The 27,096-nt window shown below is 48.8% G+C and overlaps 1 protein-coding gene across 1 annotated transcript; it reads right to left on the bottom strand.

Moving 5' to 3' along the window:
• Incenp (inner centromere protein) lies at positions 1-26,519 on the bottom strand. The gene is made up of 18 exons (XM_074047138.1): positions 26,218-26,519; positions 24,035-24,186; positions 23,485-23,598; positions 20,635-21,386; positions 16,062-16,113; positions 14,840-14,894; positions 14,599-14,716; positions 13,938-13,989; positions 13,365-13,485; positions 13,143-13,292; positions 8,956-9,065; positions 8,764-8,884; positions 8,256-8,378; positions 7,382-7,545; positions 5,680-5,746; positions 5,429-5,530; positions 4,313-4,463; positions 1-2,813 (listed from the first exon to the last, which is right to left on the bottom strand). The coding sequence occupies exons 2-18, from the start codon at positions 24,172-24,174 to the stop codon at positions 2,599-2,601; spliced, it is 2,607 nt and encodes an 868-aa protein (XP_073903239.1). The 5' UTR covers positions 24,175-24,186; positions 26,218-26,519; the 3' UTR covers positions 1-2,598.
• Between the last annotated feature and the right edge of the window lie 577 nt (positions 26,520-27,096).

Here is a 27,096-nt window from a genome sequence, read left to right as displayed (position 1 = left end):
TCAACACACAAAAATTAACTGTATTTCTATATACCAGCAGTGAAAAAGTACAAACCAAAATCAGAATACCATTTACAGAAGCTCCAAGAAAATAAATATTTAACAAAACATGTACATGTTTGCTGAAACTACAAAATGTTGATGAAACAAACCAAAGATGCAAATAAAAAGACATAGCATGTTTGTGGATAGTACATTAAGTATGAGACTCTCCCTCCCTTCCACATATCCCTCCGCAAACTTACCTATGGAGTTAATGCAATTCTAGCCAAAATCCAAGAGGGACTTTTGTATAAATAAGCTGATTCTAAAATTTATATGGAAAGGTAAAACTAGTAGAGTAGCCAAAATAACTGTGAAAAGGAAAAATAAAACTGGAGGAATTGCCACCAGATTTTGACTTATTACAAGGTATCAATAATCCTGACGGTGTAGTACTGGCAAAAGATACAGAATAATGGAAGAGAGAAAGAACTTCAGAAACAGTCCCCTATCGATATGGCTAATTGATTTTGTTTTTTTCAGTTATTGGGGTTTGAACTTAGCTCAGCTTAGCCCTTTGGCTAATTGATTCTTGACAAAGATGCAAGAGAAATTCAATAGAGAAAAGGACAGTCTGTTTAACAAATGGTGCTGGAACGAGTGGACATCCATCCATTTGCCCTCAAATACAAACAAAAAATGTAAACCTCACTCCTTTTAAAAAGTTAATTCAAAAAAAAAAAAAAGTTAACTCAAAACGATCATAATCTAAATGCAACATGTAAAATAATGAAACATCCAGAAGAAAACCTTTGAGACCTGGGGCTAGGCAAAGATTTCTTAGACCCAACACCAAAAAAGCATAACCCAAAAAATAATAAATTGGACTTTGCCAAATTATATTTCTGCTCTGTGAAAGAAACTGTTAGCTGGATGGAAAGATGGGCTAGGAGAAAATAACACAAAGCATCTAACAACAGATTTGTACTCATAATATATAAAGATTCTTAAACTCAACAGTAAGAAAATAACCCAAATTTAGAGGTAAACAAAAGACTCCACCAGAAAAGACAGGGATGGCATAAAAGCATATGAAAAGCCATTCATCATCAGCCACTAGGGAAATGCAAATAAAACCATGAGACATTAGACACCTATTAGAACGGCTAAAATAAGAAATCATGACAATACCAAATGCTGCTGAAGACATAAAGCAAAGAAGTGCCTTTCTGCTTAACAAGTTTTTCCTAAGAACACTACATAAATGTACTTACCAGAAGTAGTATTTTGACATTATGGTTTTAGACGGAGACCTGCTCTCTGGTTTACCCAAGTTGCCAAAGAACATGTGGAACGAATTTAAATCATGCACCTTATCTGAATGGTACATAAACTGTTTTTTCTTTGCATGGGCAGAATCGTCCAGACTTTAGTCCATTGTGTGTGGTCCCTATTTCCTCACTTTTTAAAGCACTCTTCTATTTAGCCATTACTGTGTCCTAAAGCAGGAGTTGGCAAACATTTTCTGTTCGGGTTTAGATAGTAAACATTTTCAGCTTTTTAGGCCATGAGACCTCTGCTGTGTAATTTAATGCTGTCTGCAGAGCAGCTGGGGACAATGAGTAACAAAATAGTCCTTTTTACTAGGTGAATTTCAATCAAAATAAAAAATTGACTGCGGCTTGATTTTACCCACAGACTAGTTTGCCAACCCTTACTCCAGGGACTAAAGCAATGCATAGCTAACAGGCAGGGCCAGGGCCAGTGCCAGCCTTCACTGGTGCTAAGCATTTTACTGAGCAACTGCCTGGGTTTGTTTGGCTTTTTTTGGTGGGGAGGGGTGGAAATCTCTTATTTCTTGCAAGCACTGGTCCCAAGTGGTTTCAAGAGCCATTCCTTTTCTAATTGGATCCAAGCCTCAGCAGCAAAGGCTTTCCCAAGTCCTTTCACCTCCCACGCAGGAGTGCAGCCTCAGGAAAAGCCCAGGCCTTGCCCAAGGAATAAACTACCTTTGCAAACAGGTAGCAACAACCCAAAACAGGAAGCATTTTCACCTGCACACTGCTAGAGATACTGAAGTGTTTCCCAGGGGTTGTCCAGCATCAGAATCACATGCTACACCAGCACCTCTGGTGGAACCCGCACCAGACAATCTTGAGGCCCACTGAAGGTAAAGGAACAGGGCCTTGGTCCTCCAACCCATCCAGAGGCCCAAGACATACGGCTTCAGGACCAGGATCCAGGGCATTATGCTGAAGCCTCCAAGTCTTCATAATATTCACAGCAAGCTTCAAGGAATATACTTTATTAATCTATCTCACACACTAAAAACTAAAATTCAGCAGAATTATAACGACCTATTTACAGTGCTGTCTGCAAGCCAGTTGGGGCTGGGCCTGGCTCTCCAACCATTCCCAATGCCCATCCTCCAAACAGACCTGGCCTGGCGCCAACTTCCATCAACAGCACAAACACCAGGCAACCAGAGGACATTGCTATCCACATGACCAAGCGCTCAGCAATGGCACGGCAGGTGAGAGGGTGCCAGTCCAACACAGAGATAGACAGACAAACACAGATGGGCCCTGAGACTGCCAGGAGGGTTGAATGCATGCCTCAGTATTTCTTCAGGCTATAGGCCAGGCTGCCAGGGACCCTGGCACCCTGAAGGGGTGGTGAGTTCCAAACAGCAGAGCTGGTGCGCTTATGGTAGCGGGGCTTGCTCTTCTTGAAGATGTCCTCCAAGTCCAATGGGAGAATAGTTCCAAAGAGCTTGGGAAGGTTCGGAGGATGGTAGTACTGGTGGACAATGGCCTGGCTGAGCTGGGTGCCTGAGAGGAACACAAAGGCCTGGGTCACTGCCTTGGGCATTCCATGTGCCTCCCTCTTTCCTTGCCCTACCCACAGAGCTCTGTCATTCTCTCCACTCCAAAATGCCCCGCCCTGCCCCAACCTCTCTTGCAGAGACTTCCTCCTGCCCACGCTACCACCCAACATGGTCTCACTGGCATCCTCTGGCCGCTGAACCCAAACAAAGCTCCCCAAGCGCTCCTGTGAGCCAGGCACTTGCCTGAACACTGAGCTGCCTGAGATCTTGGCTGGGTAGTAGTCTCCCCATTTTGTAAATGAGGAGACTTGCTGCAAGGCACCCAGCAGATAAGTGGCAGAGCAGGTGTGTAAAGACAAGCTTGGCTCCAGAACTGAAGCACACGATGCTATCCAACTTCCTCGGCCACTACTCTCACCAACCCTGCAGGCTAAGTAGTGCAGGGCGCAGGCTGAGAGGGGCCTCTGAGCTGAGGCCATGAAGGAGCACAACCCTGCCAACCCAGGCTGAAGGAGACCCAGGAGGTGGCAGCACACACCCAATGCCTGCTCAACACTAGGAACTGCTCCCAACTCACTTCACTCTCAATAAACCTTCTCAGCTGGGTTTGTTACCACACCACCCCCTTCACAGAGGAGGAAACTAAGAAAGCTATCCAAGGTCAACCACCATTAGATGGCTTTGCTGGTACCACGAGCACCTGCTCATCACCTCTCAAGTGACTTGACGCTAGTAACTAAGGAGACTAAGGTTTCAGTTATTGTGGGGTTCAAATGAGGTGAAACTAACAAAAGCAAGTTGTCTTTCTGTAGAATGCTAGTCCCTATGGGATCCCAGACCTTTCCCACTGGGGTTTGGGCCCTGTCCTGACTCCCAGCTTAGCAAACCCTGCAAAATATCTACCATACACAGCAGCCCCTGCTCCTCTCCTGCAGGTCTTGCACCTAGCCCTGGGGCAGCAGCCATGCTCACCTATACTCCTATGTAAATGCTGAGGCCTGGAAATTCCAGGTCAAATCCTGCTCAAGTGCTTCACACCTCTCCTCAGGGCCTTTCTTGCCTTCCTCCATGGACTGGAAGCCCAGGCCCTGCTCTTAGCACTTCACCTAAACACTGCTACCACTCTTGACTCTACTCTCACCCCAGGTTGTTATGTGGGTGTCTCTTCTGTCCCGCTAGGTAGGATTCTAAAGAGGTCTACAGTACACATCAAGCACTCAGCAGCATGTTTGCTGAGGCCAGGTACAGTTGTATTCACTGAAAACAAAGGAACGCAACATCCCAGGTCTGGTCTTCGGATAAACCCGCACGCCACAAAGCATACCACCCTCCCCAGGGAGCACGCCAAAGGCCCCAGGAGCATTTGTCAGACAAATGCCTCAAGCCACCAGACCCCAGCACAATAGCTGGACTCCTATAACATACAGCTTACCACTTCCAGGCCCCAAGAGGTGAGGTCAGGAGAGGACCCACGTCTCCTGGAGAGCTCTGGGCCCTGCTTACCTCTGGCCCAGGCAGGAATGGGCTTCCGGGGATGAGCCTCGTCATCAGTGGAGTCATCACTATTCAGGTCCATCCCATAGTTATCTGGGTTGATCTTTGGGTGGGCTCTGTGCCCTTGTGGAGTCATTTGATATGAGGTACAAGCAGGAGACTGGGGAAAAAAGAAAATCAGCATGGCTAGCAACTTCCTGCCCCTGCATCCCTGAATCTCACCACTAGGGGGCACTTTTGTTCTGATCACCACCCCTCATTTCTGTCTGCTTTTTTTAATGCAAATTTTCTTCCAGGGAAGCCTACCACCTCCTTGGAACAGCTCCAGGAGACCCCATGATCTGCAACTTAACCCTCTACCAAAGATGGCCATTTAGCTAACTTCCAGTTTTCAACAACTGTGCTGCAGTAAAAACCTCTCCTCATAATAAATTGTGTTTGGTATTAACACTGAACTGAAAAATAGCTTAAATGCTCACTAACAGGAGACAGTTAAATTCCAGTACAATCAAAAACAAAAGATTCAGATGTGTTGAAACAGATGTCTACAATATACTAAATGAAGAAAGTAATAATAAAGTATATACAGTCTACGCTCACTTAAAAATATGCATGTGTATATGTAATGAGTGTATGTGTTTGTGTATATAAAATGGCTATATATGTAAAAATCTAGAAGGACATTCACTGAGCTTAATGGTTTTCCTATGAGGGATCCTTCTTCTTAACTCTATACTCTTATAAAAAAGAAAAAAAAAAAGTTCAGTTCCTTCTTTTTAAAAAAAAAAAAAACAACAAATTCTATCTGTACAATATGTAAGAATATGCATACCAAAAATAAAGAGAAGCCCCGGTGTGGTGGCACACACCTGTAATACCAGCATTCAGAGGCAGGAGGATCACAAGTTGGAGGAAAGCCTGGGCTACACAGTGAATTACAGACCAGCCTGGGCTACACATCAAGACCCTGTCACATACTCCAAAAAAGTAAAAATGAGGCAGATAAACCATCCTCTTTCTTTAAGGACCTAAAATACACAGCCTATGCCTGCAGCTACTGGGCAGAGATCAAAGTGGAGCCCTAGCCAAGCTGGGGGTCCCTCTGCCTGAGGGCACAGGCCTCACCTGCACATCCACAGTCACATTCAGGCCCTTGCTGTCCCCTGCCTCCTTGGTTTTCTTCTGTTCCTCCTGTAGTTGCTGCTCGGCCAGATGCTGCTGCTCTTCCTGGGACCCAGGGTAGTGGGTGTTATGTGTGTGCCTCCCCCTCCCTTGTCACACTGTCACCCACATAGAAAGGCAGGCCAGATAGTCCCTGCCTCAGAGCCTAGTCCAGACTCCCAACTCTCCCAGCTCACACCCCCACAGCTACCTACCTTTTTTTTCTCCTCCAGTTCCTTCTGTAGTCGCTCTTTCTGTAGCTGCAGGGCTTTCTCCCTCTCCCTGAGGAACAAGCAAGAACCTGTCAGGGTGGAGGCAGAGTCCGGCCCTGACACCAGGCTGCTAGGCCTGGTGGGCACGCTTTAGAGAATGGGATGACAGTGGGTCACTGGCTTAGAGCAACAGTTGCACTTTGCCCCAAAAGCTGGGCGTATGCACTCCTGAGGGTAAGTGGAATCAGAGCCCAACTTTCAGCCTGGCCCATACCTATAATCCCAGCTACCCAGGAAGCAGAGATCAGAAGGATCTCAGTTCAAAGCCAGACCCGGCAAAATAGTTTATGAGACCCTATCTCAAAAAAGCCCATCCCAAAAAAGGGCTGGTGGAGTGGCTAAAGGTGTAGGCCCTGAGTTCAAACTCCAACACTCCAAAAAAAAGGAACCCAGTCTTCCACAAAAGCTAGGGCTCTGGGCCTCACTCTTCTTTGCAATGCAGACTATAACACCTTTCCTCCATTGTTGTCACAAGAATCAAATAAGACAATCTGTGCTACTTCTAATCATCCCAACCCATAGGGTGAACACCCATCTCCACCCTTGGAGCAGGACAAGAGCTGTTTAAGAGCTTTGGAGTCACCTCCACACTCATTACCTCGTGACCTTGAGTAAGTTATTTAACCTCTCTGAACAGGTTTCCCACTCTGTAAGGTGGCGCTGATACTTCCTATGCCAGTGAGCTTCAAGAACTATTAAACAAGGCAATGTGTAAAGCATGTAGCTTAGCACCCACCCACCATGGCTACCTGCCATTATGACTATCCCCATTGCCCTTCACAGTCCCCAATACTACCCTGTGCCACACAATTCTGAAACATTAGTTGTCATCTCCTATATGCCCTCTTCGCAGGCTCCTATCTCCTACTCTGCCCACAGGACCAGGGACACCAATCAGCACAGGAAGACAGCCCTGACAGTCTTCTTGGCCCTCAGTTCTCCATTAAGCCTATACCAACCAAAAAGATGGCGGTAGGGGCTGGAGAGAACATAGCTGTTGGGCCTGTGTGTCTATTGGGCTAGAGACATGAGGAGCACAGTCTTCATAGATTTCCTGGCCCACAGTGAGTGTGGCTTATCCACCTTGGCATCCCCAGGACTCAGTACAAACAGCCATAGGGTGGGCCCTGGATAAACGCTTGTAAAAGTAAACCTGAGATTCTTATCTATTGCACAGAGACCACTGCATTTGCAGAGCTGGAAGAACTGAGCTGGAACCCATGATTCCCAAAGGGGACTTGAGTTATCAATATAACCAAAGGACTGGGACTGGGAACCAAGGTACCCAAAGCACTACATTGTAGCAAAGATCCCTTTACTAAAGATGCCCATGGCAGCCCTGTTACAAAGTACAAACTCATTCTAAAATTCCCCCTACCCTACTGGGTCAGTTGAAGAAAGGACAACAGCACAATTGGCTGAAGGCAGAACAAAATCAGACTGACCTGTCTGTTAGTCCTCGAACCTCCCAAAGCCAACGTGTCCCCTACTCAATGGCCCACCAGCTGTAGGCATCTGGCTTTGAAGACAAGGAAAAATACTTGCCTACCCCAAAGTAAAGTTGGGAGCTGTAAAGAAGTGACGGCTACCCTGCCCCTCATCCCCCGCACAGGAGGACCAGGTTGCCTGGCCAGTGCTGCCTCACCTCTCGGCCTGGAGCCGTTCCTGCTCACGCCGCCTCTCCGCCTGCAGCCGCTCCTGCTCACGCTGCTCCGCCAGTCGCCTGGCCTCAGCCACCTTGCGTAGCCGCTCCTGCTCCTCCTCCTTCTTCTTCTGCAGCAGCTCTTGGTGGCGCCGCTCCTCCTCCTCCTGAGATGGGAATACAGGCAGTGTCAGGGCACTTAGGTCAGGCCTGGACCAGTAGGGACCGGGAGAAACTGGTCAGAGGACTAAGGACTAACTTCCCTGGCCACAGTTTCCTCATCTGTAAAAAAGGGATTTGCCTCATGGAGGTGTTGAGTTAACTCACATTACACCCTTAGGGCAGTGCCTATCACAGAGAAAACAATTCTTACTAAATAATATCAAACTCCCTAGTTACAGAGTTTCATTTCTTAAGAGTGGTAAGACCTACAGTTTCCAGGGAGAGGCAGGTCTCTACTCTTCCAGATGCAACATTTAGCATGTCAGACACCACTACTCAACTGCTTTACATGCACCAACGTATTTACGATAACCCAATCAGGAAGACACCACTGGTACTTGAAATAATGGAAGCATGGAGAGGTCAAGTAACCTGACCAAGGTCACACAGCTAATAAATGGCAGAGCTGAGAGGGGAAGTCTGGCGCCATATGCATGCACTTAACCCTCAAATGGCCACTTCTACAGAAGATAGGAAGCAGGTTACAGTCACCACCCCAATGGCCCTAAGGCATTTGTTGAACCTCCTCCTGGGCTTAAAGCAGTAAGATCCACCAGTATCAACTGCACAAAGTGTTATGCCCAGCAGGTGCTCAAGGTAATGAAGCAGTGACCATCCTATGCACCTCTTCCCTGACAGCCGCTTGCACTCATACCTGTTGGAGCCACCTGAGCCTGCGCGCCTCCTCCTCCTGCTTCCTGCGGGCCTCCATCTCCTCCATCTTCTTGGCCGCTGCCTTTTTCCTGGCCTTCTCCTCTGCCAATCGCTCCTCCTTGGCCTGCAGAACCCACCCACATGTGCCCAATGGAGCTGCCCATCACTCAGGCCTCCAGAGTGGGGCCCAGAGCCCTGTATGATAGGCACCCCGACACCCCTACACATCCTGCTTGCTGCCCACTGGGAAAGGGCACTGGAAGCCATTCCTGCCCATGACCACCGCTCATAAAGGGCTGCTGGAGAAACACAGAAGGCATAGCCTCAACCCTCAGCTTGGTTTGGAACAGACTACAGGGCCCATGGGACAGACAGCAGCGGGGTAAATGGTCAAATCCACAGCTTCTGGAGGGGTCCAGCCCTATCCTTCAGGCCAAGTCTGAAGTGCATGGACGCTACCAGGCCACCGCCCACCTGCAACTTGGCCACCCACCAGCCCAGGCTCAAACCTTCTCAGTCTTCTCATCAAGCTGAGCAAATTTCTGCTCAATCTGCTTCTTCTTCTCCTCCTTCAGCTGTTCCACCCGCTCACGGGCCTGCAGTACCTTGCGGAGGCGCTCTTCCCGCTTCCTGTGAGCACAGGGCAGTCATGCAGAGGCCTGCCAGGGCCGGGGCAGATGGGCCAGAGCAGGGCCACTTACAGTTTCACCTCCTCCAGCCGCCGCCGCTTGTCCTCCTCCACCTTCTGCCTCCGCAACTGCTCTGCCTCCTCCTTCCGCCGCAGGTTCTCCAAGCGCTGCCGTTCCTTCTCCTGGGGAGGGAGGAGGGCCTGGAACATGAGCAGGACACACCCCGACCCCAAAGGCTGCCAGCTGTGTGTATCAGCTCTCAACAAGGTGAGCAGCAGCACCAGAATGCTTCTTAAACACAGGGATGCCCCAGCGTGCCTTCCATGCCCACTCAGGCCAGTCTCTCCTCTCAGGAGGACCCAAATGCTTCCCAACAGCCAGAGTTCTAAATGCATTCAACTGGGTTCTACAAAGTTGTAGGCAACACAAAATCAAGCTCAAAATTGAATGTGTGTGCTTTAACATTATAAACAGTGCACTTGAAAAAGAGAATGAAGACTGAGACTGAGACAGGACAAAAGGAAGCTGGAAAGTTATAGCTAATGTTCTGTTTCAGGGGTTAGCATTCGTTTAGTACCATCATGCTACATGTGTGTACATATGCCAAGTATTTTTGTGTACATCAAGTATTTCATAATAGTTGAAAAAAATAAAGTATTGACAAATGCTAAGAAAGGTTACTACAGACTAGTGAGACAAGTTAAGGATGGCATTTCTTTTTTCTATTTTTCAAACTTTCCGTGATAGAGCTAAGTCAATAATCTCTGAAACACTTTTTAAAGTGCTAGCTGGTTGCACAGTAGATTGATGCTGGCATCTCCTCCTAGGCACACCCAGAAAGCCCCAGGAGAGGACATGGCCATAGCAGTGGGCAGCCAACAGGGACGAGCAGGAGCTCCAAGCCTTCCCTGGCCAAGAATGACATTGGTTCTTTCTCTCTGAACAGTCCAGGGCTAGGAGTGGAGGCTGAGACCCACATTGGAGCCCCCACATCCACCATCCCAACCGGGCTCCCACCAGACTCCTACCTCTGAGTTCAGCCTCCAATAGCCAGCCCCTTTCCCTGAACTGGTTACTGTTGATTTCTCCCTGTCCCCTGGCACTGACCAACGGAGCATTCCCACCCAGAAATCTGGCCCCGAGGTAGCATGATCCTCCTGAAGAGAAAAAAGCGTTCTAATTAAGGGTGAGACAGAGCAGATGCACTCCATCTATCCCTCCCTTTGAATGCAGCTATGAAACGTGGACAGATGCAAGGAGTCTCTGAAAAGCCAACAGTAGCAGGCAGATAAGGCAGGCAGACTTTGAAGTACTAGCAGTGAGTTCATCATCTTTTTCCTCCAACCCAAACTCTATACAGTCTGAAACCCCAAAGAGCTCACCTGTGTACGCCGAGAGAACTGTGTGCAAAGCCTATAGCTGACTTAAAGAATGGAAAGCCTAATACTCAGCAAGTGCACAAACCCCATTTGGTAGTTTTCCTCTTCTCTCCTTTCCCTCCCAGTAACCAGGGGCAGCAGAAGTTACAGAAATCTGCAGTGTCAAACTCTGAAGTGGGACAACCTTCCTCTCCAAATTATGGAACTATGCTCCAGAAATTTTGGGCACAGGCCTGTTTGTTGCTCTTTTTTTTCTTGGTCCTCCTGTCAGGTAGCCCTAGACACAGCGATGGAAGCACACAGAAGAGCAGGTTAACTAAAGTCCCAGCTCCCTAGGAGAGACCCAGAGAACCAGAAAGTACTAGAGAGATCAGGAAAAGGATACCACAGGTATCCTTTTTACAACTTCAAGCTGCAGTTGTAAGGATCCGACCCTAATTATCACACCAACGTCTTTGAGAACTAAACAAACAGACCACCTTCTGGCTCCAGACTGACTGCTAACTGGCACACACCCCAGACAGATCATATAGCCCTGCAAAGGCTGTGAACTCTGAGCTAACATCAGAACCATAGAAAGCAGATAGGAACCTGCAGAGTGAAGCTAGCCAGGTCAGTTTCTGCCCAATTGCAATGCTGGTAAAAATATCAACATTTTCCTTAAGATTTAAACAAGACCCACAGTCTCCATGCACAGTATTAAGAAATGTCAAGGATACAATCCAAAATCACTCAGCATGCAAAGAATCAAGAAAATCTCAACTTGCATGGGAAAACACAATCAACAGATGCCAATGTCAAGGAGGCATGCGTGTCAGAATTATCTCAAAAAGACTTTAGAGTAGTTATTACAAAAATGCTCTAAGAAGTAATCATGAATTTCTGAGACAAGTAGAAAAACAGAAAAAAAATCTCAGCAAAGGAAAAGAAGATAAAAAGAAACAAATGGAAATTTTAGAACTAAAAGTACAGTGACTGAAATTTTAAAACTCAATTGATAGCTCAACAGCAGAATGGAAAAGACAAGACAAAGAGAGTAAACCTAGAGATAAATCAATAAAAATCACCCAAATTGAACAAAAATTATCAGTACCTCAGGAAGCCACAAGCTGAAGCAGCCCTTCTGCCTCCAGAGGCCTCACCTAAGCAGTCTCTCTGCCATGTACCCAATGACCACTTTATACCAAACCTCAGGCTCAGTGCCTGACATAATCGCTCTCTGGGCCACCAAATCTCTCTTCATTTTGTGGCCAAGGAAACTTAGGCCCAAGGTTAGAAAATGTGTCCAAGGCCCCAGGATCCTGCGACCTTCCTAGGCCCCTGGTCTCCCAGCTAAGGACTGGCTACACCCACTAGATAACCTGTGCAGGGACCTGGGTTCCCCAAAGCAGGCAAGGGCAACCTCCTGGGCCTAGTCATGCCCAGAGACCTCCAAGTTTCCAATCAGTCTGGAAGAGGAAAGGACATGTGTGGCCTCTTTGAAGGGGACAAGTGGTTTTCCCACTGTTGGTGGGCCCAGATGCCTAGCCTAGTGCAAAAATAGGTGCAAAAGGCCACCCAGCCCACTAGCTACCATATTGGAAGGCATGTTTTCACTTTGTCCAACCAGAGGACAGGCCTCCATGCAGAACAGGCCAGCTCTGACCCACCTGGCCAGCAGCTGGCAACACCCTCCCTCCTACCCACCAAGGCCCTCAGTTGGAGACAGAAGCTTTTGGGATTGCCAGTGAATGGCCATTCAGAACGCCTATGCGAACGAAAAGGAACGGACTGTAGCTTAGTGACAGGCTCGGAGCCAGGGCTGTGGGCTGAGCATGTCCCAGTTCCCCGAGGCTCTTGCTCTTGGCCAGTGGCCTGGATCAGCTCAGCTCTGACGTATCTGAGAAGAGAACAGATTTTGTAGTCTTTTTCCAGGTGCCACTGTTGGCCAGACCTCTCTCCCCCTCACTCCCCATCAAGGCTACTGCTCAGCTCAGGTCTACATTAGTGGCTCTGAGGACCAGAGACCACCTATCTGTTCTCTTCACAGACCCACAGGCCCCCATGCTGGGGACAGGGGAAGGAGCCCCATGGGGAGCTCTTCAAACTGTGGCCCTGGTGAGCAACTAGAGGTCACACCCAACTTCTGTCCTGCCCAGAGCAGTGTCAGGAGCAAAAAGGGCAGGCTCTACAGAGGGAGGAAACAAATGAGTCAGCCACCTCTAGTGCTTCCACATCCCCATCTCTCCCTAATGCTTCCACTTGTGATGTTAGTGATTCTACAGGCACTGTCAGCTAAGCAGAGATGGGGCTACAGTGGATAAGTGCTAAGTACAGCTCGGTTACAGGAAGGGAAAAGGCTTTACTTACGACAAAGCTGCACTGTGGAAGAGAGGAAACAGGAAAAAGCCAAGAGTTAATGTCAGGCCAGAGAACATCCTACAGAGCAGGCCATGTGCCCAACTGTGGCAGCAGGTCTGCTCAGGGGCTGCACTTCTCACCAGGAGCACCACCACTGCTCACCTCACCTAACCCTCACTCCCCCACAAGAGTGAAGGCATCTTCACGTGCTCCTTCCCTGGGTTACTCACACTATGGAGCATGTGGGAATGGCAGGGAGTGCAGGTGGCTAGGCCAATACTGCCACTTCCCAGCCCAGGGCTCACTAAGCTGGCTGAGCCTCTGGGTGTCAGTCAGGGCCCATAAGGTCAGGAGAGTAACCCCAGGGTCAAGGCAGCCCATGGCCAGAGGATTGAGCCAGTCCGTGTCCAGTGCCAGGGCAGGCCAGGCCTTCCTCTGCCCAGATCCACCCTACTCTCAGAAGCCTAAGAAACAGACCATAACCTTCAACCATGCCACCCCAGTGCCAGCAAAGCCCAGCTAGGGGACAGGATCCCTCACCTTTGGGTCCACGCGCAGGGGGGTGTTGCGCTTAATGAAGGACTTCATGACGCTACTGCGGGAGGCTGAGGTAGGGGTCATGAGCGTGGGAGTCATGAGCATCTGGTTCCGCTGCACTGTGTGCAGGAAGGTCCTGAGGGGCCGCACCACCTGCCGACAAGAACAGGGATCACCTCTGGGCAGGCAGGACAGGGTGCAGGGCAAGGACAGGAGCCTCCTTACCTTGCTGGCAGGGCAGGGTGGAGAAGGAGTCTTGTTCCTGGGGGGCTGCAGCTCCTCATCCTCCTCCAGAGGCTGCTCCTCATCCAGCTCACTCACTGCCTGCTTGTAGCTACGTTTCCTCCTGCCAGAGACAGGAGGCAGTGTCACAAGGCAGACCTGGGCTCCAGGAACCCTCCCCAGGCCCAGCACACATATAAAAGCTCACCCTGCAAACAAACCTTGGCCCAGGCCACAGGACTCTAGGCCAGAAGGGACCACAGAGATAGGGTCTCCCTGATCAGGCCTGTGCTAACCACTCAGAGGAAAGGAGCCAACTAGTCAAAGGCCATACAGCCAGGAGGATGCACAGGGCCAGGGTCTATCATCAAATCACCCAGTTCCCAAGCCAGTGCTCATCTGTAGCATATCAAGCCACCTCCTTTGTTAAGTCAAGAGCACCAGGCAATGGCCCCAGACAAGAAGGAACAGAGCCCCTGACCACATATCCACCCTCTTTGTGCAAAGACCCTCATTCCATGCCCTTCTGGGGCTCTCAGACCAGAATTGCCTGCTTGCCCCTTCCCAGATGCAAACCTGATGCTCTGGGGTGGCTCTCTGTGTCCATATGCTTGGTCAGTCTTGGCCTCTATGAAGAGAACAATTTCAGTGAGGCTGTAGGAATGACTGTGGTGGGGTATGCATGGAAAAGTCAGGGAAGGCGCCCACCGGCGGCAGCAGCAGCCACAGAAGGGGCAAGGCTCCCTTCCTGGCAATTCCAGGGCAACCCGTGGCAGAAGTATCAGCCCTAGCACCAACTGGCCTTGAGGAATATAGGTTTGTCCAGGGCCCAGAACACCATCCCTAGGTCAGAGCCCTTGCCCCAGTCCTGACATCTTTGGCAAGAATGGCAGGATAGACCCAATGAAGCCCCAACCCATGCCTCACCAACTCTGACACTGAGAGCTATGTGTGGAAACCTTACCAGAGCGCTACCTCCTTGCATACCTGCTAAACCCACCCCTCTTGGCCTTTAGCTGGTGCCACCATGGCAAGAAGGGAGAGCTTCTGTACAGGATCACCATGCAGTGTGCATATTCATTAGTGTTTCACCACCACTGAGAGAAAGCACCCCTTACTCCAAAGGATCCTTACAGCAGCCCTGGAGCTGTGAAGCTGGCACGACCACTATCTTTACTCCTTCATAAAGAAGAGGAAAGCTTGTTCAAAAATCTGTGTGCAGGTCAGGAAGACTCACCTTGCTGCCCTTCAGGGGATGTTTCCTGGCCACTGGCCACAGGCTTCCTGTTGGGTGTACTAATGGCCATCGTTGTGGCACTATGGGACAGCAAAGTATTCCCGTCATTCTTAGAGACCTATGAGAAGAACCAAGGCTTGAAGAGGACCCCACCTGGAACCTGGGGATCAGGACAGCTGTGGCACAGAGCTGGAACACTAAAGGCCCTGCAATTCTTCCCTCCCTAGCCTGCCCACCTTACCTCTGGTTCAGCTGTCTCCACAGGCTCAGCCTCCTTGCTGGGCTCCTGATCGGGCCTGAAAGCAGAGCAGGGGCACTGTGAGGACTGCCTGGTGTTTAAGCCCTCCCCAGCTCCACGAGATAGAGTCAATGTTGGATGACCTAACCTGGACCACAAACCCAGAGCCCCCAGGTCAGATGGGAGAACAGTAGCCATAACCAGTGGCTTCCTGGGCAGAGGAGGGATGTCAGTTTCTGAATCCTGCTTCCTTTCATCCTGAGCTCTGATTCAAGACATGAGCTTGCTATAGATTGGATCTTAAATGACCTCCAAAGGCCCATGTGTAAAGGCTTCTTCCCCCAGGGTAATGGGAAGTGGTGGAAACCTAAGAGGTAGGGTCTAGTGGGAGGTCTTCAAGTCTTTGGGGGAATTGTGGGACCCCAGCCTTGCCTGCCTTTCTATTCCAGGTTATGAGGTGAAGGGCTCTGCTCCACATACACGCCTGCCATGATGCTCCATACCATCACAAGCCCAAATGAACAGGGCCAATTGCTCATGGACTGAAATCTCTAAAACTGTAAGGCAAAACAAGCCTTTTCTCCTTCTAAGTTGACTTATCTCAGGTATTTTGTTATAGTAATGGAGAGCTGACTAAAACAGAGCCTTACCCCGAGCTCTGCCTCAATCTCCTAGGCCCAGAAAAGCCTGGGGCTGGCTAAGCCAGCAGGTATGCCACTACCCCATTTCCTCATTTCAAGCATTAGCCTCTGCCCCAAAGCAAGGAGGAGTAGGCTAGTTTTAATGATGGCAGGACATGGCCTCCAGGAAAAGGAATCAGTGTCCTGGCTCTAAGCAGTGCTGGGTATAATCCTGGAGTGGGAAGCACTCCCAGGCCCCAGGTGCCCCTCATCCTACCCCATCCCAATCAAGACAGCATCTCATAGCTGCTCTGCTGACAAATGGAGCCCATACCCAAAGCCCAACCCTGGCCAGAACTGACAAGTGATGGTAACAAATGTTGCACAGAAACCTGACAGCCATGTTGTTCACTGCCTGGTTGGACGGGAGGAGGGTGTTGAGGCTAAGATGATAGGGCTGCCAGCAGTGCCATGGGCAGCACAGGCTGAGGAGGGAAGGCTCAGACCCAGGAAATGACTCCACCCCTGGTGTTCACCTCAACCCCCTGATACCCATGTACCCTGCCCACAACGGGAGTGTCCCTAAGCCTTAAATCTGAACTCACCCAATTTTCTGGGGTACCTCAACATTCAGGAGCCTCTCCAGATAACTGTGACCTGAGGGGAAAACAAAAGAACAAAAGGTACCATCAAAAACTGGTCAGATGCTAGGCCAAGAGGTCCAAGGAACTGGCTTCCAGCAAGGGTGTGACCGCTGCTTTCTTCATAAGACACACAGTCCCCACTATGCCCTGGGCCTCATCCTTGCATTCATGAGCAGCTTCAACAGAGCTGTTGGCTTTATGTCTTCCACTACTGCCTAGCTGGAAACACCCCCACCTGTCTAAGGGCACAACCCTGCTAAAGAAGGAAGACAATGCCTGACATGGTTCTGGGCTGCAACTTGAGAAGCAGTTATTCATTCAATCAACAAATATTCAAGTATCTACTATGGACTTGGCTCTGGGCCAGGACACAGGAACACAATGGCGAACAAAACCAACAGAGCCACTGTCTGGTCTTCCCGACAATCACTGAATCATCCTAAAGGACACCGTGGATGCAACGACAGAAAAAAGCAAAGCATTTTGAAAGCCTACGATGGGGATACCCAAACTGATCTGGAGGATCTGCTGTGATGAACAAACCAAAGAGGAAGAAATGAGAAGAAGATGCCGAGGCCACTGGTTTTCAAAGCGAAATTCTCTGACCTCTGGAAGTCCCAAAAACCCTTTCAGGAGATCCATGAGATCATAACTATTTTCCCCATAATACTGAAATATTACTTTCCCTTTTCATTGTATTAACATTTTCCCTGGCAGCACAAAAGCAATGGGCAAGGAAAAAATGCTAAAACTCAGCACCAATTAAGTCTATGCCATCAAACACTGCCCTCCTATTGCACATCCACAGCAAAACAATGTCCAGTTTCATTCAGGAATGTTCCTGAAGAAGTATTAATTATACTAAATCTAAACTCAAGCCAGGTGCCGGTGCCTCACGCCTGTAATCCTAGCTACTCAGGGGGCAGAGATCAGGAGGATCGCAGTTCAAAGCCAGCCTGGGTAAATAGGTCGTGAGACCCTATCTCAAAAAAAACCCATCACAAAAAAGGGCTGGTGGAGTGGCTCAAGGCGTAAGTCCTGAATTCAAGCCCCAATACTGCAATAAATACATTAATAAACTCAAAAGTCTGTCTTGTTAATATTCTATGTGACAAAGGGAGCAGTAGGCAAAATGTCCATTTGCCACAAGCCCAAGTCTCCATGAAAAGTGCCCAGGTTTGAGTTGCTAGCTATACCAGCACCTGCCTTCATAAACCACTGTTTTAAATTGAAAAACAAGTGACTGGCAATCTATGGCTATTGTACCTTGGGTATTTGGACAAAACATTTTCTTAAGAATAAATGAAGAGGGTCCATCACCTAAAATAAAACAACTAACATATTTGTTAACAATAATAAATTAAACACCCTCCCCCAAAAAAAGCCAAAAGTAGAATTTTGAAAAGCATGTAATTTACCACCAGAAGCATCACAGCTTTCCAATACCTAAAGATATCTCTGATGAGGTCAGAAAACAAATGTACTTTTTTGATACAGTGAAGTGTGTAGATATTTGGAAGATGTGCATTAACTCAGTAAAAACATAGCTTCCAAATGACCAACGTATGAGGTTATAAAACAACACAGCTAACGATCCACTCAAAGTGTGAGACAACCAATGGGCTGCACAATTACCTGAAAAAAATTATTACAGCTCCACAGATGTTATGAGGCCAATTTTTCTCCAGATACTTTAAGCCAAATAGCATAATACAGAACAGCAAATGCAGACTATGGCTGTTACACACATTAAAGAGATTTGCAAAGTGTAGAACAGTGCTGGTCTCCTTATTTTCATTTTAGAAAGGATATTTTTTTCATTTAAAAAAAATGTCATGTTAACAGGTATTTAAATTTTTTAATATTAAGATGCTAAGTAATGCTGGGCACTGGAGGCTCATACCTGTAATCCTAGCTACTTGGGAGGCTGAGATTGGGAGGATCGTGGTTCAAGGCTAGTTGGGGCAAATAGTACACAAGACCTTATCTCTAAATTAACCAGCGCAAAATGGAATGGAGGTGTGACTCAAAAAGTAGAGTACCTGATTTGCAAGTGCAAAACCCTGAATTAAACCCCGGAGCCCACCCATCCTTCCCAAAAAAAAAAAGATTCTAAGCAATTTTTTTGTTTGTTTGCAGCACTGAGGATTGAACCCAGGTCCTCACACCTGCCAGGCAAGCACTCTACCACTTGAGCTACACTCCCAGTTGTTTCGGGGTTTTTTATTTTATTCTTGAGATAGGGTCACCTGGCTACTTCTGCTCAGGCTGGGCTCAAACTCTCAATTCTCCTGCCTCTACTTCCCAAGTACCTGGGTTTACAGGTATGTACACTGTGCCTGGCTTTTAAGTAATAGTTTAAATCTTTACTATTAAAGTATTAGATCTTAACTATAAGAACAGAATATTTAAAATATTTTTAATATTTTTTAATTTCTAAAATAGTAATTTTAATGGATGTAAACTCATAATCAAAAGCTTTTTGGGGCCTTCTATTTTTGAAACTGGAAGCAAGTGCTGAGACCAAACTTGAGAGCCACTGGTCTAGAAAGAAGGAAAACACCTGTCAAGACCACAAGGCAGGAAAAAAGCTTTTGGATAAAAAGGAAAAAAGGCCAACCCAGCTGGCACATCCTGAACCAGAGGAGCAAGACCAGAGCTAAGGCTGACAGGCAGCCAGGGTGAGGCCAAGTGGCACCCAGGGCCCAAGGGAAAGAGGGAAAAAAGGCAAAGAGCTGGAACAGCAAAGTGGCAAGGTGCAGAGAGAACTAAGCAGAAGGCAGGGACCTCTCCATTCTGGGGTACAGCAGCCAGGCTGTGGGAGACAACAGCCTCAGATTGAAAGTGGACATTAAAGATGGTGACTGCTCCCACTTGAGGGGTCTACAACCAGAAGGCATGGCTCCCCTCACCTCCTCCTGCCTCTCTACTGAGCTCCATGCTCTCTGACAAGTGGGCAGACGGGCAAGATGCCCGTGTGAGTCACCAGCCCCAGCACTTCTTTGAATGTTAAGTGTCCCCTGCATGCCATTCTATCCTCAGAGTTCATCTGATGGAAGGAAGTGGTCCTTCCTAGCAGAAGGACAAAGGGGTTGTTCTCTAGAACAGAGGTGACCAAACAGTCTCAATGAGGAGCCTGGCCTATATAACAGGACCCTCCAGAAATCCTGCAGGAGTGACCACTGTCCCCTGCCTGTCCACCTCAGAGACACCTGCTTGTCAATTGCTGCTGGGCAGCTCCTTCCCCAGCAGATGTACACCAGGCCAGGAGGGCAGAGGCCTCATGCCCACGCTCAGTAGCAATCCCCTCCTCCCACCCCGTACCCAACACTGCTTCCCAGAGATCTGAGCCCCCCTCGTGTGGTACACGAGCCCCAAAGACCCCCATTACTTGTTCCTTCATGTCTCAAGGTCTTCTAGCAGCTGTCTCCTCTGGTGAGGAGACCTGTTCCCAACATTTTTTCCACCTGGTCAAAGCCCAGTCACCTTCCAAAACCCTCCCAGCTCAATCCCCAACCCCTCATGCAGCCAACCCTACCCGCTCTCCTCTGTGGTTCATTAATAAAAGTACACAAGGTCCTTCCATGCCAGTAGCCATCCTAGACACCCTATGTGGGTTAGTCAAAGACAAGCTCACAATGCTCCTCTGAGGTGACACTGTTATTATCCCAGTTCACAGAGGAAAAACTGAGTCCATAACCTGCCCAAGGTCAGAGGGTGGGTAAACGGTCAAGCTGCACTCAAACCCAGGCCATCAGACTCTAGAGTCAACTTGATCTTGCCCTTCTCTCAGAAGATAGAAACCTACTCCCAGAATGAGCCTACTGTGATGAGAATTCACATCTCAAGACCAAACACAGTTCCACTACTTCATGCAAGCATGGTGAATTTAAGTCAGTCTCTGCAGGACAGGGAAAGGGGAAGAATACACTGGCTCTGGGGAAAAGGCTCAGGCTCCAGCTTCATGTGACCATGAACCACAGGGACACTGGAGTCAGCCTGCTAGAACTCAGTTTCCTCTACAAAACAAGGCCAGACTACATCTTTATGTTCCAATATGGCCAATGCTTAGCTACATGTGACTATTCAAATCTAAATTAAGTAAAATGTAAAAAAAAAAAAAAATTTAATTCAGTTTCTCAGTGGTGCACCTGCAATCCCAGCACTCAGGAGGCAGAAGCAGTAGGACTGCAAGGTTGAAGCCAGCTTAGGCTACATAGCAAAACCTTATCTCAAAAAAACAAGGGCTGAGGATGTAGCTCAGCAGGAGAGAACTTGCCACTTGCCTAGCATCTGCAAAGCCCTGGGTTCAATCCTCAGCACCATCAGAAAAAACTTTAACTCCTCAATCAAACTAGGGTTCAACGGCCAGACGTGGCTAGCTAGTAGCTACCACACAGAACAGCACAGATATGATACCCTTACATCCTAACAGAAAGGTCCATGGAAAATTCCTTGCTAGATGGATCCTCAGAACCCCTCCAGCTGAACCAGGCACCAAGGACTACCCACTGCCCCAACACCCCACACTCACAGATGATGCGAGCTGAGGCTGCTGGCTCTTTGGTGGCCTTCTTGGCAATCCTTCTGCTTGACCTGCGGCTGGTGCCCTCCTGTTTGGCCACCAGAGAGTACTTTTGGGCCAGTGAGACTTGGGCACCTGGAGCAATCAGGCTGCGTCTTACTGATCGAGTGCCCCCATGAGAGCCCGTGGGGGTGGAGAAGTTATCCGGCAGGATGGGGGCTAGCACACGCTCCCGCCATGGAGAGTCTGGAGAACCAGGTGAGTCCCGGGAGGCCTGTGCAATCTTGAGCTTGGAGGCGGATCGTCCTGTCCCAGTCCCTCGACTCTTGGGGTCCTTAGGGGTAGTCATCAGGGAGCTCACTGTGACTGACTCCAGTCTTCCAGTCTCTGACTTCTTGGGTGTTGATTCCTCATTTGCTGTCAGTATGCCCTGGGAAGCTGGAGCTGTGGCTGGAGCTGGGGTTGGGGATGGAGCCCGTGACAGAGCCAAGGTAGCTGTGAGCTCAGTGAGGTGCTTCTCGGCCCTTTGGTGCTCACTGACACCTATCTCCACCATGAGTTCCTTGGTCAGTGCAGTGGGAGGAGACCCAGTGGTGGGTGAAGCAGCAGCTGATGCCATGGCAGCTGCTGCAGCCCGGGTTATCCGCTGAAGCACAGGGGAGCCGTTCTCCCCCACAACTGTGGCCAGCTTCTCCACCTTGGACTTGCTTTGTAGGTGTCGGGAGCTCAGCTGACTGCTCCTAGTCTTTCTCCGGGATAATCTGTCCAGGGAAGCAAGTCTGAGATGGCCCATCGGGGAAAGGAGGGACTCCCACCCCTAAAACCAAGCTGGTGCACACCAGTTTCCCCAGCAGCCACCAGCATCAATAAAATGATTCAAAAGATTTGGAGGCAAATACTAGAGTCCCAGTGCAGGTGGCACCTCTAGCCGATCCTAGCCACTCCCCTCTGAGCTTCAGTCTCCCTAACCATAAACTGAACACAATGCCTAATCCTCAGAGAACTGCTGGGAAGATTAAATTCATACAAACCTCCCACAGACTGAGGTCACACTACACCAGCATCCTGCTGCAAACTTCACAAATACTCTCACTTAATCTGCAAGATGACCCTGAGAGGTAGACTTCATTATTGCCACTTTGGGGGATGAGGAAACAAGAGGGTCAGAGGGGTAGAGGTTTACACCAAAGACATACAGTTGCTAAGGTGCAGAGTTGGGCGTTTATACCCAGGACTGCCTGACTCTAAGACCTATTGTATTATTCACTCAAGCACTCTTCAACACTATCATTCCTATGGGGAATTATAACAAGCCCAGCAATAGGAAGGTTGGGGACCAGCCACTTGGGCCATACCCTTACCCAATAGAAGGTTGGCTTCTCTTTCTTCTCCAGTCTGGAAATCCTTCCCTTTCTCTAAGGCCCAGATCAATGCTGCCATCACCACCCTCAACACATACATACACAGAACACACACACACACACACACTCAACACATACATACACAGAACACACACTCACACACATACACACACTCAACACATACATACATACACAGAACACACACTCACACACACACACATACACAGAACACACACACACACACCCAACACATACATACACAGAACACACACACACTCAACACATACATACACAGAATACACACACACACACTCAACACATATATACATACACACACACACTCAACACATACATACACACAGAACACACACACACCCCCAACACATACATACACAGAACACACACACACACACACACACACCCAACACATACATACACAGAACACACACACACACTCAACACATACACACACACACATACACACACACACTCAACACATACATACACAGAACACACACACACACACCCAACACATACATACACAGAACACACACACACACTCAACACATACACACACACACATACACACACACACTCAACACATACATACACAGAACACACACACACACCCTCAACACATACACACACAGAACACACACACACATACATACACAGAACACACACACACACAGAACACACACACACACTCACACACACACACAGAACACACACACACACTCAACACATACATACACACACACTCAACACATACACACACAGAACACACACACACACTCAACACATACATACACAGAACACACACACACACCCTCAACACATACATACACAGAATACACACACACACACTCAACACATACATACATACACACACACACTCAACACATACATACACACAGAACACACACACACCCCCAACACAAACACAGAACACACACACCCCCAACACATACATACACAGAACACACACACACACACCCAACACATACATACACAGAACACACACACACTCAACACATACACAGAACACACACGTACATACACAGAACACACACTCAACACATACATACACAGAACACACACACACTCAACACATACACAGAACACACACGTACATACACAGAACACACACTCAACACATACATACACAGAACACACACACACTCAACACATACATACACAGAACACACACACACACTCAACACATACATACACAGAACACACACACACACTCAACACATACATACACAGAACACACACACACATACATACACAGAACACACACACACACACACACACACACACACACACACACTCTGAACTCCTCTCAGTGATATCTCGCCCCCTCAGCAGAGGGAACCCAACACCACTGCTTCAGGCTGCTGCTCCTATTAACACCTTTAGAAGCAAAGTCTCTCAGAAGGCACCAAGCCTCCACCAAGACTACCTGCCTGGCTCACCCTTCCCTGGCTCACCATACCTTTTCCTGATGGGGTCTCGGTTTTCATCCTGAATATAAGAAACCCGTCTCTTCCTTCGTCGGTTCTTCTGAGAAGGAGTTTTGGGCATCAGCTCTGGCTCTTTGCTGAATTCTCTGTTTAGTACAAGCAGGGTGACACTTGAGGCTTCCTGGGAACTGCCAGCCCCTCTCCCAATGGCCTATCCTCCTCCCCTGTCCCTGGCAATGACGGGTCAAGCAGTGATGCCAACATCAAGCAAGCTCTCCAAAGGAATATACAATTCACCCGCCAGGCACTCAGGGCTTCCTTTTGGAGACATGGCAGGGAAGCAAGTTCTAGGCGAGTCACTACAGCCCCACTTCTGAGAGGCCCAGCCCAGCCATCTACGATGAGCCAGGCAAGGGACTCAACCTCTCTTCCCCTGCCCATGACACTAGGTTAAGGCTCCAGCAAACCAGGAGCTCAGAAAGGAGCTCTGACAAGCTATCTGTCCTGCTTGTCAAGCAAGAAGGCAGGACTACTGTACCCCCAAAGCCCCAGCAGTCCCACACAGCAGGCCCCTGCCTTCACCTGGTGAACATGCGTCTGGCCTCCTCCTCAATCTCCTTGAGCCACACCAGGTCCTTATTGTCCATGTTACAGACAAAGTCCATCAGCTTCTGGTCGCAGAGCTCTAGCAGGTGAATGGGCCCTGGGGCTGAGGTCCCCATGTTGACTCTTTTCTGGTGAAGGCAAGGACAAGAGGCACCAAGAGCTCAGGTCTGGGAACTGGAAGAAGAGTTGGCCAGGCCACAGCCCCCAACACTAAATCACAAAATACTCAGTGACTGAACTAGGGCCCCTTCCTATACACAGCCCCATCCCCAGATGCAGGACTCTGAATGCCAACCCAATGGCCTCTTTTCTACAAGAAGATGGGCCCTTCTACTTGATAAGTTTCAACCCCCTCTTCCCCCAACACACACACATACCCAGAGCATGGCTGTCCCTGTAAGTCCACATTTCCCAACCAATTCTGATATGAACCTTACAAATGGTCATTTCTGGGTTTAAGATGACAGGGCACTGCCACTGCCTTTCTGGAGGAAGAGACAGTCACCCCAGTAGTCCCTCTACCTGCTTGAACACTGGCCTGCTCTTACTCTCCTTGTGGCTCTCCTACTGTTCCTGGGTGGGTAAGTAAGGGCTAAAACACTCTACTGAACAGAAGCTGACCATCAGACATCAAATCCAACTGCCTCTTTAAAAAGTCAGTGTCTAGATAGGAGTTCTGCATTCCACAAGAGTGCATAAGAAAGTAGGTGTCCAGAGACATGCTCTCCAAGAGGCCCTCACAACCTCTTCCTAGAACTGAAATGCCCTATAAATGGATGAGGGATCCTGAGAGGAGCAGATAAGCAATGTCTTGCTTTTAGGTTTTCTACAAATACCAAGTAAGAGAAAACACAAAACCAGATTTTTCTTAACTTCTTAAAAACCTAGGAGCTTGGGTATCCTCCTTAGGACTTAGTTATAAAATCATCACAAAAGTCCCAGGGGAGGAGGGAATATTCTGTTAGTCATAGCAAGGGAGCAATAATTATGCCAACTGATGAATGAATGAAAAAACAAATGAGTGCACACATGATGGCTATAAACCATAAAAACAGACTGCATGCCTCATGCCAGGACAGCAGCCCACCACCCTGATTTATGCCTTCTAAATCAAGAAGAATCATTCACAGCTCAGCCTCCCCCTTAGGATGATAGGTCCTACAAGGAAAGGCTACATTGCTGACCCTTTGGTCCTCCTGGAGCTTAGCATCACGTCAGTTTGCAGCCCAGGGAACTTCCTTGGGCCTGATATTGGGGGCATGCTAGACTTTGCCCTCCATCTGGAACGTACCATATGACTTCATCACTCCCATCATCAGGGAGGATCTAACCACCAATCTAAAGTAGCCCCCAGGCACAATCTCATCCACTGATATCAATTCTCTGCAAAGCACCTGAGTGATTGTTTATGTTTTGCTCATTGTTTGTCTCTGCCCACTAAACACTGCTTCCTGAGGGCAAGCCCTTATCTGTCTAGCTCATCACAGAAAGCCTAGAGCCCTGCACAGTGCCTGACTTTTGTTAAAGGAATTAATCCATCCATCAACTAATCCTATGGGTTCTCCTCCCCACCGCCACCGCACACAAGAACACTCAATGCACAACTCCGCACAGGTTAGGACAGGCCAATACACACCCAAAGGCCCGCGCCTGGATGCCAAGGGCAGCACTAAAATTGAGGCAAGGCCAAACAGGCACAACTTTAGGCAAAGACCTCTGCTTTGCAGGCAGCTAGTCATGGGCCCAGCCTCTCCACTGCCATCCCTCTCGCTTCTACCCCCATCCCACCTGGCAAAGCCCCTCTGCACCCAGACCACAGCCTTCGTAAAGAGCCCCAGCCCTATCCCCCGGTTCAAGGCCAGCAAAAGAGAAAACTGTTCAAGGAAGCCAAAGATTTGCAGAGGAGCTACAAATAAAAATACAAAGTATTTATTCAAACTGGCAAAGTGGGTGTTTCACAAGTCCAAAAAAAGCATGTGGACCTCTTCCATGGGGAAATGTGTCTTAGCAGACCTTACCTTGGCCATTTAAAAAAAGGGTTACCAAAAGTTAGAAGTGAGTGACCCTGAGAAAGGAGGAGTCATTGTAACAAGGATCCGGCTGCTGGGACGCCAATCACCCCGACCCCGCCGGCCGCCCTCCCTCCCTAGCGCACTCACTCGACTGCACCGGTCTCCTAAGGGCTGCTCCGATCCAAATCCTCTGCCTCCGTAGCTGAATCCCCGCCTGCCCAGACCCACTCGGCTCACGGCCTTCAGGGCTCACCTCACCCGAGAAGCAACCGGGCGGAGCAGCGCGGGCGAAATCTACGATTTTCAAAACTGAAGGCTCAGCCAATTGTCTACAAGTTTGTCTGAGCGGTTACAAAACTCGAAGCCAATCAGATAACAAGAAGCACCAATCAGACCATCTATTGGCTTTTGGAATTGCCAATCTGCGGGACTAAGAGGCGGGGAAAGGAAGCATAGACGCTTTAACCCTTCTCAGCTTCCGGGAGCCGCGGTCCACAGCGCAGAGAGGAAGTATCTGGTGGTCGCGGAAGGGCCCTACTCTCAGAACTACAAGTCCCAGCGTGCACTGCGAAGGCCCCAAGCGGCGTGGACTCTGCCGGGAAACCCACAAAATCCTGGAACCTGCCACTTCGCGGTTCCCGATGACAGCCTTGCGACGTCGGCCTCTTTTGAAAAATGAAAAAGAAAACGCGTTGTAAACTGCACCAGAGTTTGTATTTATGTAGAGCCTTCCGTCATCTCTTGGATACAGTCACCTCGGTCACACCTTTATGGCCGGAGCAGTGGTTCGACACCACAGTTGGGTTGGCGGGTCAGAACGCTACTGGGGTCTTGTAAGTAAAGGTCAGCCATGCTGCTAAGCAACCTGCAGTGCATAAAACAGCCACAGAGAATTATCTGGGCTCCAAAGCCAGTATTGCTGCTGTTGAAAAACTGCTTTAGGCAAGTCTGTGAGTGGAGGGTTGTCACCACCTGTGAGATACAGCAGCTAAATCCCAAGACATTTGCTCTCCCTGCCCACCCCAG

Source organism: Castor canadensis, chromosome 1, assembly GCF_047511655.1.
Source record: "Castor canadensis chromosome 1, mCasCan1.hap1v2, whole genome shotgun sequence".
NCBI classification, from domain to species: domain Eukaryota; kingdom Metazoa; phylum Chordata; class Mammalia; order Rodentia; family Castoridae; genus Castor; species Castor canadensis.
Note: the sequence above shows the minus strand (reverse complement) of the source record. Positions and strands in the feature narration are given on the sequence as shown.

Bases quoted from the DNA above. Each gene is read 5' to 3' on its own strand.
- Incenp (XM_074047138.1), bottom strand. From the start codon at position 24,174: ATGGGGACCTCAGCCCCAGGGCCCATTCACCTGCTAGAGCTCTGCGAC. The intron at 13,486-13,937 runs GTTTGCATCTGG...TGTCTCTGGCAG, and splicing joins GAGCCACCCCAGAGCATCAG to GAGGAAACGTAGCTACAAGC. The intron at 8,379-8,763 runs GTTTGAGCCTGG...TGGGTTCTGCAG, and splicing joins TTGATGAGAAGACTGAGAAG to GCCAAGGAGGAGCGATTGGC.